This window comes from Sorex araneus, chromosome 1, assembly GCF_027595985.1.
Source record: "Sorex araneus isolate mSorAra2 chromosome 1, mSorAra2.pri, whole genome shotgun sequence".
NCBI classification, from domain to species: Eukaryota; Metazoa; Chordata; class Mammalia; order Eulipotyphla; family Soricidae; genus Sorex; species Sorex araneus.
This window is the reverse complement of record NC_073302.1, coordinates 384,755,388-384,767,670: the sequence shown is the minus strand read 5'-3', so window position 1 is coordinate 384,767,670 and position 12,283 is coordinate 384,755,388. Positions and strand designations below refer to the sequence as shown.

Sequence of the window (12,283 nt, the reverse complement as noted above, 5' to 3'; positions counted from 1 at the left end):
AGTCTGCTCCTTCTTGCTCACCTGCCTCTGTGCCTCAGCTGTGTTAAAGGGCAATGTCCCCTCCTCCAGAGGAGCGATCCGCTCAATATCTGCTAAGGTCATTCGTCTGGAAGGAAAAACACAAATAATAAACACAGATATATTAAAATTGATATTATAAAACTTAAAAATGTTCGCTTTCTCTGCATATATTTCAGACGGTGCTTAATATGTTCTTTTTTCCCTCCTAATTGCTACATTTCTTTTAGCTCCATCTCCTAAACCTCCTTTTATTAAACTAATTACAAAAAAAAAAAAAAAGCCAACCAACTTACCCCCGTGGTTCATATAAATCTGCTAACTGAAACAAGATGTCAACTTCCATGGGTGTAACCTGACCGAATTTTTGAGCTGCCAGCACAAACTCCTCTGTATGGAAAAAGAGTTAAAAGGGAAAGATTCAAGAAGGAATAGTCACCAAAGCCAGCATTAACTCACAACACTGGAATGAGTGAACATCACCAAACTTTATTATTGTTAGTTATAGAATTCTAGACAATGCAAACTGAAGGATTTTTGCAGGTTGCTCATTGGAAAAAGTGCAGAAAATGTTCTCTAACTGACTTGAAAATCTAGTGACACTGAATGGTTCTGAATCCATGACACAGATTGTTAGTCAAATTGCAGTCAGGGTAAATAAAGCAGCAGGTCTGAAACTTCACATGTTTCAGATCCCGGGAGATTATACCAATGAAGCTGTTCCCTGATTTTAAAATCCCATTGAAACAAGTAATAATATGTTGTCCTGAGACTGGGGATGAACCCAGTATAAGTTTATGGAATTCTTCATGTATCTTTAAAGGCCATTTTAGAGCTTGTCAGTGAAGCTAGAATCCTAACAAGATTTGAAAACATTTAAGATATTTTACTCTCATCTGATGGCTCTTTTGACTTTATTTAAAATGTGCATAAAATGGCTTCGTTTGCTTCATCTGATCAAAGGATGAAGAACATCAATGTTAATGTGTGTCAAAGTGACAGAAAAATCTGTAACGTAAATTCTTCTTCACTATAATAATAATTTATCCAGATATTGTAGGCAAGAATTGCAACTTATTCTCACTCACCTTTAGTTACCTCTACATCTTTCCTGTTGCCAGCCAGAGTGCTGTAGATCTTTCTAATGAGTTCCATGTTGTTAAGAAGCGAGTTAAATCCATTAAAATAGGAGAAACTAACTTGATGGGATGTGGTGCCCCCAGCAGCCTCAAATAAATCAAAAATGAAAGAAATAAGAAAAAATAGAATGAAGAAGATTCAGAAGTATGTATATCAAATGCTAGTTTTAAAAGCAATCAAAATGCATGAATTTTTTTAAAAGATTCTAAGTATTTTTCTTTCACGTTCAAAATAACCTATAAATGATTTTTAGAAGTAACTGAAACTAATCATGAGCAGAATGTCCTTTCCAAACACGATGCTGAGAAAACTAAATAAATACATGTGTAGGATTTAGAACAGGACCAGTAGTTAGTAATTTATGGAGTTCAAATTTCAGTTGGAAATGTTTTATAAGTTTGTTTATTTCACCTAATGAACAATTCTTACAGGCTTATACATGCAAACCTGGACTATACATATGCACATGCATACAAGTGTACTTTCAGATGTAAATTATCATGGCAACAGATTATACTATAGAAAGTGGAAATCTAGCATTAATATCATGAATTGTCATGTTACTTATAATCAGCAATAAGTAATCATTTAAATACAGATTACATTGTAAGATTTTGGCAAACAAGCATATTATGATAAATTATGAGATGTCAGATGCTTTGACAAAGGTTAAAGTGGTCAGAGTTCAGATAACCAGAATTTGTAAGAAACCATATTTCTCCACAGGGGACAAGTGAAATAGACAGCATATCCATTATTAATGGAACTTCAGTTTGGGGTTTCAAATTCTATCCTTCCCTAACAAGGCAAAATATTTTTAATAGAAAAGCACTTCTTTATAAGTAACAACCACATAATTCTTCACTTAGTAATCATTTTAAAATGCTGACATGAGAGTTTGAGATGAAGTAAGAAAGGAATGGACCGAAGAAATGAGGGCGAGATTAATATGCCATGTCTCCAAAAGAGAAATAAAAAAGGGGGAGAAAAAAAAGAAAAAAAGAAAAAGAAAAGCTAACCTGAGTTCCTGCCTCTGGACACACTGCAGTAAACTCAGATGATGAAAACAGAAAAACTCCTGTCCCTGATACTAACAAAAGGAGAGATTAGGGATTTGGCTTCCAAATTCAAGTGACCATCAGAATCATCTAGGAAGCTTTAGAAATTCAAGTTCTAGTCATCTTCAACTACAGATTCTGAATCAGTAAGCCTGGAAGAGCCCTCAGTATCTGCAGGTTTAAAAATTATCCCTGTTGATTTTTTATGCTATACTAAGGGCTTAAGCACACACACACACACACACACACACACACACACACACAAACACACATCCATTTATATATACTTACATCTATGTGTAGACCCCCAGGACACTCTCACGGTCCATGATATACAGCAATGGCTAAAAATCCACCAGAAGTGAAGCTCCATATTGGTTTAAAAACTAGTGTGTTTCTAATTAATTTACCTACTACAACTAGCCCAAGTACCCTCGCTGCAGAATTAGCAATGTATAAGATCACATTTTGAGAAACGTCAGTATCTAAGCAGAAAAATGCTGAGATCAATTCTTTCCTTTTTGTAAACAAAATTTTAATTAAAATAGGAAAAAGCACATCATTGTAAATAATTTGTCTTTTAACCACCCTATTTACTTATGGCAGATAGAATACACTATTCCGTCAGGGCAAGGTACAACTTACTGCTACTAAACACTCTTCTACAAAAGGCGTCAAGACATGGGGGCGGATGGTGACCATGATGTCTCGGAAATCGATGGCTGTGACTCTTCCGGTCTTGGCATTGTCCCTTTGTACAAAGGCTTGCTTTGCATGTTCCAGCTGTATTTCCTATAAATAAGAAAGTGAAGTAACCGTTTACTTATTACAAATGACTACTAATTTTAAATTTGGATGAAGAAATATAGACTCTATCTTGATTTCTTAAAACCCAACTGTTTGTTAAATTGTACTCGCTACATTATTATCCCCTTCCAGAGAACTTTGCTCAGTCCAGTAAACATGTCTTGAGAAAGTACACCCACCTTAAACTTCTTACCTCCCCAAACAAAAGAATTTTCTTGCTCTATTAGAGACCCAAGACAGTAAGAAAGTAAAAACCAGAACAAAGTTAGCAGATTTGAAGATCTAGCCAAATTCAGCTTCGGTGATGTGAATCATCAGAGAAAAAACACCTACAGGGATAGTAACTTCTCTCTAAAGACGAGAAGAAAATTCTTAACAGTAATCTGGTACTTGTGGAATAACAGCGGCTAACCGGCAAGCCTCTGGCACATGCTATTCCTCTACCACAGGGCTTCTCAGTCTTTGCTTTGGGGCCACACCCAGTGGTGTTCAGAGATCCTGGTTCTCTGCTCTGGGATAACTCTTGGCTGGACTGAGAAGACCATACAAAGTGCTGGGGATTGAACCTGGGTCAACTGTGTGCAAGGCAAATGCCCAACATGCTATACTATCATTCTGGCTCCAAGACTTCAGTTCTACTAGTATTGGGGGCAGGTGAAACTCTTATGACTGGCTGCCCTGTGCATCTCTCCCCTTTACTGTTTCATCTGGATGCTAGTAGCCCCTTCTATACAAGGCTATGAAGATCAAGATGCTTCCAGAGGAGGCCATATATTACTATTGTAGATCACTGTTCCAAAGTTAGGTGCTGGGTTGTATGTGGGTCAGGAGCCCAAACTGTGACAACACTGTACGTCTACTTCATATGATCACAGATAGTAGGCCCAACCCTAGATTTGTAACTATACATAATAAAATCCTCTCAGTAACAGCACACGCCAGTTTTGACCCAGTGCCCCTGCTGAAGCTGAAACCTGATGTTCCTCCCTTCTCTGTTCGTCACTTAACTAAATTGGCGGCATGTTAGTCCTCTGTCCTTATGTCTTCTCATTCCTCCAACATAGCTCCTCTCCCAAGGACTTAAAGGGTTTTTTTTTTGTTTGTTTTGTTTTTTTTTAAATAACTGGGTTGAATTTCCAGATTCCAATTCTTCATTCCTATTGCTGAACTGGAACCAAGGACCCAGAGAACACATCCAGTTACTAATTACTTAGTGAATAAATACTTCCATATTGCATAAAGAATTAAAAATTATACACATCACAAATTTTACATGTCCTCAAACCTAGTGCCTCTTTTCTTTTAGGGATAAGATTAATGCTCAGTTTTTACTCAGTCACAGACAGGCCACTTCCTCTACCTGTCATTTTCAGTTCTTTGTTTCTAGACCACACCTGGCTGTGGTCAGGGATCACTCCTGGTAATGGTGCAGGGGACGCATATGGTGCCAGAGACAAACCTAGGTTGGCCGTGTGCAAGGCAAGTACTACACACACAATACTATCTCTATGGATCCCATTCTTAGGTATTTAAATGTCCTTTCCCTCAAAATAAATTATTTATAAAACTATGTGTCTTAAACCTTGGAAGGTTCACTCAAATGCATTTTTTTTCCCACTGATGTTATAGGTTTGTGCTATTCTCAGAACCCACCATTGGCCCAGCTGTCAGTTTGGTATTCTCTTCTGATGTCTGCAATCCAATCTGCACACAGCTGCCTTTCAGAACCTCACATCTGACCTCACTGCTCTACAGAAACCTGTGATGGCTCTTCATCACAAAAGCCATCTCTGATGTGGATCCCCCAAAATCTTCTACTAGCTGCTCTAAACCTCATCTAGAAGTTCTGTGATCCCACCCCAGCCAGACCTTCTATATATAAACATCTTCATATGGAAAATACACTTCTCCCACCTAGGAGATTGTGCCTCTCTTTCTAGCTCCTGAAACACTGCCACTTCCTCCAAGCTTAGCCCAAGGCCACCACTTAAACAGTATTATGGTTCTAGCTGAAAAAAACAGATTTGAGTTTCTGCACTATCTGAACCCCAATTAGAGAACTTGCTCATAGTCTAAATTTCGATCTTCCCCCTTTATATGCCAAGAGAAAGAGATTGTCCTGTTCCTTCACATATGGTGTGGTGGACTATTTTAAGTATATCTAGGAATTTCTCAATGCACAGAGACATATTCATTAGTGATACATATCCTAAAAAAACGAGTGAAAAAAATAATAATGGGTTGAACAAAAAGGGGTTCCCTGTACAAGTGCCTCCAATTTAAGAGAAAGAAAGAAACAGATTATTAAACACCCTGCAGTGTAAAATGACCACAGTATGTATTCAATTAAAAGTAAATGAATACAGTCTCCTTTGAATTTCCATACCCAGTGGCAAAGCGCTGGTAATCCATGGGTACCCAAAACTAGTGTTCTGAGCAATATTCCAAGGAGACCACAGGGGAATGATGTATACATTGAGGCCACGGCATGGGATCATGGCCAACAAGTAGGACAGCAGGGACACAGAAAGGAAACAAAAGTATCAGGAGACAATGGTAGGAAAGACTGAGAAAGACTGCTCTAAACCATAGAATAAAGTACGTTCTGTTCTTTACTTTCCCCCCTAGTTAACAATTCAAACAGTGTGAGAGATCCTCACACTGCTATACCAAACTGACACTGCTTTCCCAGACCATTCCGTCTCTGCAGGAAACTAGAACACAAAGACAAACATATGTGTAATGTCCAATTAAACAGACTAAAGGGTGAAGGAATGAACGTATATCCTCAACCAGAACAACCATGCTCACAGCATCCAGTGAGAATGTATAATGCCCCAGACCCTATTTTAAGCATGTTACAAAAATGATGTCATTTACTACTCAGAGCAACTCTCTCTGAGGTACTACTACTACTGATCTCACTACTACTAGTACTATCAGTACTAATAGTACTACTACTGATCTCACAACAGCAGGGGAGGAAACAAAGGTCTCATGGACAGTACTCAGAAATCTGCAAGTTAAGCCCAGCAGTTCCACTCTAAACACCATAAAGCTCCAGCATTCTCACTACCTCATGGGGAGTCCGGATAACAGTACTGTTAGGAACTTGAATGCAAAATATATTTGACACCTAATGTGAAGAACCTTAATAGCTAAGAAACCAGCAAAAATCCACTTGCTTTTATATTATTCTTCATGTTCTAGATTCCTTTGTCACTTGTTTTTATTTTGAAAAAATCCTAGAAATTTTTCATAAAGGTGAAAGTTTTCTGTGTACTCAGAGCACCAGGAATGTTCTAGCAACAACAGAGATGGAGGAGGAAAGAAACAAAATCAAAGTCTTGTCTTGTACCTAGCCTTGCTTAGTGTTTGTTCTCTTTCTCCCAAACCCATGAGACAAAGAAGAAGAAATACAAATGAAACGGACTCAAAGAATCCGCACACAAGCACTGTGTTAAGTATTTGGTTAGTAATAAATGACCTTGAAAATAAATTACCAGGCTGACTACTTAAATAAAAGTCCTTCATAGGCACCTCTAGAGCTACTTAAGAAAGGCTAAGAGCATACTCAGGACCAAGACACAAGGTTCCTGGACCTGAAACTTGAGGGATAAGGACAGTGCATCTAGTACGCACAAACCGAAGCCTATGTAAGATAGTGCATTTTCAAAAAGAACCAGAAAGGGTTAGCCTGTGGTACTTATAAAAGAAGAGAACAATGACAGAAACAGTTACATTCAAATATTTGAAATCTGATTAGCTCTAAAAAAAGAAATTGTTTTTGTTTTTGTTTTAAGTCAATGGTGAGAAAATGAGAGTTTAGCACAAAACAAAGAACAGTTAACTGGTAGACCCATTCAGCAATGAAATGGGCTACCTAGCAAAGTACCTTGTCACTGAAAATGCTGTTTAAAAGACAGGCAAAAGAATATATATATTAAAGAGTTTATTTGATCTTATACATGAGGGCATTATAAAAACAATATTCTATAATGACAAAAATTTAAAGTTTTGGGGGGCAGAGTGATAGTACAGTGGGTAGGGTTATTGCCTTGAGGATGACTGACTGACCCAGGTTAAATCCTTGGCACACCATATGACTCCCTGAGCATCACCAGGACTGACTCATGGGGGCTGGTGATAATACAGTGGGTAATTTGTTTGCCTTGCACTCAGCTGATTTGGGTTTAAGCCCTGGCACCCCATGTGATCCCCAAAGCACCTCCAGAAATGATCCCTGAGCCAGACTAAGCCCTGAGCACAGTAGTTGTGGCCCAAAACAAATAACAAAAACAAACAAACAAACAAAACTAAAACTTGAAGTTGGAAAAGCCATGGAGAGAATTCAAAGTATCAACCATGCTGAACCTCATTGAGAGGATTCAGAGAAATGGGCTTGGATCCTAGAGCTTTCACAAATTGGACCCAGCAACATCTACTGTACAGAGTTGTAAAATCCAGATGATATTCCTGACATGTATTTAATAAATAGTCATCATCATCATCATCATCATCATCATCATCATCATCATCATCATCATCATCATCATCATCATCATTCCGTCAAATTTCTCGAGTGGTCTCAGTAATGTCTCCATTCATCCTAGTCCTGAGATTTTAGAAGCCTCTCCTTACTCGTCCTTCCCAACAATGCCTCATTGGAAGCTCTTTCAGTGTCAGGGAAATGAGCCCCATCACTGTTACTGGTTTTGGCATATGAATATGCCATGGGGAGTATGCAAGACTCTCCCACATGGGAAGGAAACTCTCGGTAGCCTGCTGGTTCTCCTAGAGGGAGAAGTAGGCTATAAGATGTGTTATTCATAAATGTACTATTAATAAATAGTACCTTTGAATTTTGTGTAGGTCAATGGTTTAAAGACTCCTAAAATCCCTTGCAATTTAAGAGGAGTCAACAACAACAAGAAGTTACTTATTAGTAAAGAGCAGTAGCTCTACTGAGTCATTTTGAACTAAAAGAGAAACAGAAATACAGACAAAATAAGATGGAGAGCAACTGTATAAGCTCAGTATCTGAACACCAACTATAGGCCCAGGCACTATGCCAAGATCTTCAAAGAGAGCATTTCATCTAAGTCTCTCTTAATTACTCTAGGAAGTAATAATTATCTTTAGTGGACAGAGAGGCGTCTGAAGATTGGGGAAGTTGAGTAGTCCAAAGTCACACAGCTGAGATGTGAGATCTACACCAAGATACTGTCTGGTTTTAAGACTAAGATTTGAACCACTAATTTTTGTTGCCTTGGATGAAAGTATCGGAGAATTACAAATAGATCTTGACAAATAGATAGAAAAGAGAGTTAAGGGAAAATGTGATGATCTACATAGAAAAGTGGAGTGGGATATATCTTTACTAATACTCATTTTGAATGTAAGGGGAAGATAGGAGAGTCAGCCACAGAGGAAAACACTTACAGAGAAAACATGAGGTGGATGACTAAGAAAAGACACTTGGAAGAGCCGAGTTTATGTTAGAAACAAAAGTGAAATTAGAAACAAAGAAAACTGAAGCACAGGCAGAAATGTAAATATGGGAAACTAAAACAAGATTTCAAGTGTTATCAAGTGCGTGCTGTGCGCCAGGACTGCTGAGTGTACCTGCTTCCCCTCTAAATCTTCCCACAACCTTACCAGGGGCTTGCCAGTCATCACCTCCATCTTCTGAAAGATGAGGTCAAGGACAGTGAGGGTCACAGCAAGGCTGTAAGGATGAAAGTGGGCATGCTCCCTGCTGGCCTCGCTCCACACCCAGAATCTTCACGCCCACAGTGCCTATTCTTTCAGAGCCAGGCCAACCAAAATCCGGAAGAAAAACAATATCCATACCAGAAAGCAACGAGATCAGCCCATAGCACAAACAAAGAGCAGGCTGAGCACAGAATGGAACTGACACCTAAGTGAGGACAGAAAATAAAATTGAGAGCCCGAGACCTTACAGAACACCCTAAGAGCTGGGAAGATAGCTGTGTTCCACCGAGAGAGCTTTTAACAGGTCTGGCACTCAAGGGCTCACTAAATGCTGCTGCTGGAAACAGTGTGGACGAGAAAGGACAGACCCCTCCTCCTGCTAAGGCCACAAGGTCCCGTCACAAGGAGCCACGCAGCTATCTCCCCAGCAGCTCTGCTCGAGGACATGAAAGGAGGCCCAATTTTTCTTTAATATTTGCCGGTGAACTCTTTTCTGTTCCCTCTATTCTGGTGCATGATGATTAATGGAATAGGCTTTTATTGCAGCAGTTTCCAACTACTTCAACACACCCATTCAGATTGCTGTAGGGGGAGAAAAAAAATCAAACTCTTCAAAATTGCTAGTTGTACAGAAATAAACATATATAGGGGTTATACCACTCTAGGTCTAACATTCGTGTTTCTAATAGTTCCAGGCCTGTCATTTCCTTAATAATCTCCAATTTTCAAGTGGGTATATTTTGAATGCAAAAATTCTCTCCACCTCTATTCAGACATGCAAGTTTGTGCTTCAGCTGAGAACAATTTATCGGGAACAAAAATAAATAAATATATAAATAAACCGGTAGACCCTCAAAGCAAGCAGTAGATCCAGATGATTTATATTATAAAGCCAAGAACACAAAACAAAGAGCCCTAGCAAGTTTGCAGTTTTATGTCTTGTAGAGTAAAATTTTTCTTTTAATGCCTGAAACTTTAATAAAATGTGGAATCATTGATAAAGAAATGATTCAAAGGATTCTTAGGGAGCCAGAGAGACAGCAATGGGCTGAATGCATGCTTTGTCACATGCTGGTGACTTTGCTTTGATTATGGAGACAGGGTCCCCTAAGCAGGCCTAGAGTGACTCTCAAGCACAACAACGCCTTGGAAGTAGCCTCTGATCACTGACATTTGTGGCCCCAAAACCAAAATTCTTAGGGTTCATGGTAGAAGACTTATGAATGTAACATAACTAATTATTTATGAAAATAAGAAAATTCCAGGGGCTGGAGCAATAGCACATAGGGTAGGGCGTTTGCCTTGCTCATGGCCGACTTGGGTTCGATTCCCAGCATCCCATATGGTCCCCTGAGCACCGCCAGGAGTAATTCCTAAGTGCAGAGCCAGGAGTAACCCCTTTGCATCGCCAGGTGTGACCCAAAAAGAAAAAAAAAAAGAAGAAAATTCCATAAAGAGAGTTTGCTTACCAAATACAAGGTATTGCATTTAGTCAAATTTCAAATAAATTCTGTATAACATCAAGTATCAGAACTTGTCTACCATTTAATGTGTCCATGGCATATTCCTTCATAATCCTATTTTGGATTAATTACACTTAGCTAAACCTACTCTAACTAAAGATCCACATATTTTAAAAGCAGAGTTTAGCAATGAACAGAATTTAGCAATGAAATCATAGGTACAGGGAGATATAATTTCCATTCTTAAGCTTGTTTTCTGCACTCCCTACATTCAATCCATATAGTCAGACTTTCAAAGCTCGGAGTGAAATTGTACCCTATTCACTGGGTGGGGTGTTTGATTAAAAGGGTCATTAGAAGCAGCATTGCATGTAGCACGACATGTACAGCAACCCCTTGGCAGAAACCAAGAACAGAGCTTTTCCATTTCAATTTCACTGCTCTTCTGATTTAATGTTAAACTTCACAGTGGGTACCAGCTAGGAAGATGCCATATGGAGTGCTCATTTTTACCAGGATGTACTGTAAAGGCCTGCACAACAGGCTTCTCAATAAAACTGCAAGCTGACTAACATCATGGACACATGTATTACACAGGGACAAATGAATTGTGATTTCCTCTGCCCAGAGAGTAGACAGGGAATTGTAAATAAAAGGTCTCCTTGTATCCAATTCTTCCAGAGACGGGACATTACCAAATCTTGAACACCCATTGCCAAGCTAGCAATGGCTTCCATTTGGCCACGAAACACAGTCTAATCTATGAGAAGAGCTGAGGGCAAGCATGTGGCCACTTTCAGTATTATTTCATTCTGAACATCAAATGGTACTATATTAGACAGTACCAAAGCGGTACTGCAGACCCCATCTGGTCCAACTTAAAATCAACATAAAAAGCATTCACATGTTAAAAATGCAAATATAACCGTGGTCTTTGGCTACTAAAGATCTAGAGTCCTGATACTTTACCTAACACAGATGGCAAGTTGGGGGGCAAAGGGGAGGCACAAATGGCTTGGGTTAGTCAATTCTAAACAGAGACCTTCTTAGTTGTCTAGTAATCAGTTTAAGCAATTAAGGGTTCAGCAACTCCTACTGTAAGCTGAACTGTAACTTCTATTGTAAGTGACTGTTTTTTGTTAACACCTGAAAAGCTCTCGATTCTTAGGAATCTGAAGTTGCCCTGGTTGAGGGTTATGGCTTTTTTGGTGGTTCGTTTGTTTGATGCTGATGGTGGTTGGTTTGTTTGGAGCTGATGGTGTGGCTGATGGTGTGGCTCTTTTTTTAAAACATAGAGCCTTCTTGCATTTAATTTGTTGGTCTTGTACCAGGATGCCATGACAAATGAAACAGCAAACTGTTAATGACTGTGACTATAAAGCCCAGATCACAACTGACTAGCAGAGTTCATACCTGACTTCTACAGGGATACGTAGCAAGGCAGTAGATTTCCAGAATCTGAATAAATTAAATGTCCATTTATACAGAAAGTACTTGTTTCAATATGCATGTCATGCTGATGCATGAGAAATACCTTTCCCCCTCAAAAAATATTTTTATTTGACAAAAAAACACAAAATCATTCAGTCACAACGAATATGGCATGATCTGGCATCCAACAGGGCTGTCGGGGGACATCTGACAGCTAGAGTCCTGACCAACATGAAGGCCAGTCTGGGACATCAGACAACGCTGGTCACAGCTGCTGGTTTCAGCAATACCAACTTTGATTTTTGTTTCGGGGTTTCATCACCCTCTTTGCACAAAAGAAAGACCTTCCTAAAAGTATGATCAAACAAACACTCATACCCTGTGATAAACTTTAGGTCACACCATACTTAACATTTCATCTGATAAGACATGGGAGGGTGATTTTCTTCCTAGTCAGCCATCCTGTCTCATGGCTAAACCTCAGAACCCCAACTTTTAACCTGACCCCTCCACAAGTATTGAGCATTGCTGGTCTCATGATGAATCTTCTTTCTAGAGAACAAATTCTGGAAACATGTCAACTATGGCTCTGTAAAATGGGGAACGCAACTCTCCCATGACCATCCTAACTCCAACAAAATGAGGAACATC

General features: G+C 39.1%; 1 protein-coding gene across 5 annotated transcripts in view; it reads right to left on the bottom strand.

Annotated features, from left to right (window-relative positions):
- The window catches only part of SLC25A13 (solute carrier family 25 member 13), a 201,395-nt gene that overhangs the window by 70,959 nt on the left and 118,153 nt on the right, over positions 1 to 12,283 (bottom strand). For all 5 annotated transcript variants that reach the window (XM_055119718.1, XM_055119721.1, XM_004602204.2 and 2 more), the window contains 4 exons: positions 2,862 to 3,008; positions 1,107 to 1,245; positions 315 to 408; positions 22 to 106 (listed from right to left, as the gene is read on the bottom strand). In XM_055119718.1, the coding sequence (XP_054975693.1) occupies positions 22 to 106; positions 315 to 408; positions 1,107 to 1,245; positions 2,862 to 3,008 (465 nt within the window). The remainder of the gene's footprint in view (positions 1 to 21; positions 107 to 314; positions 409 to 1,106; positions 1,246 to 2,861; positions 3,009 to 12,283) is intronic.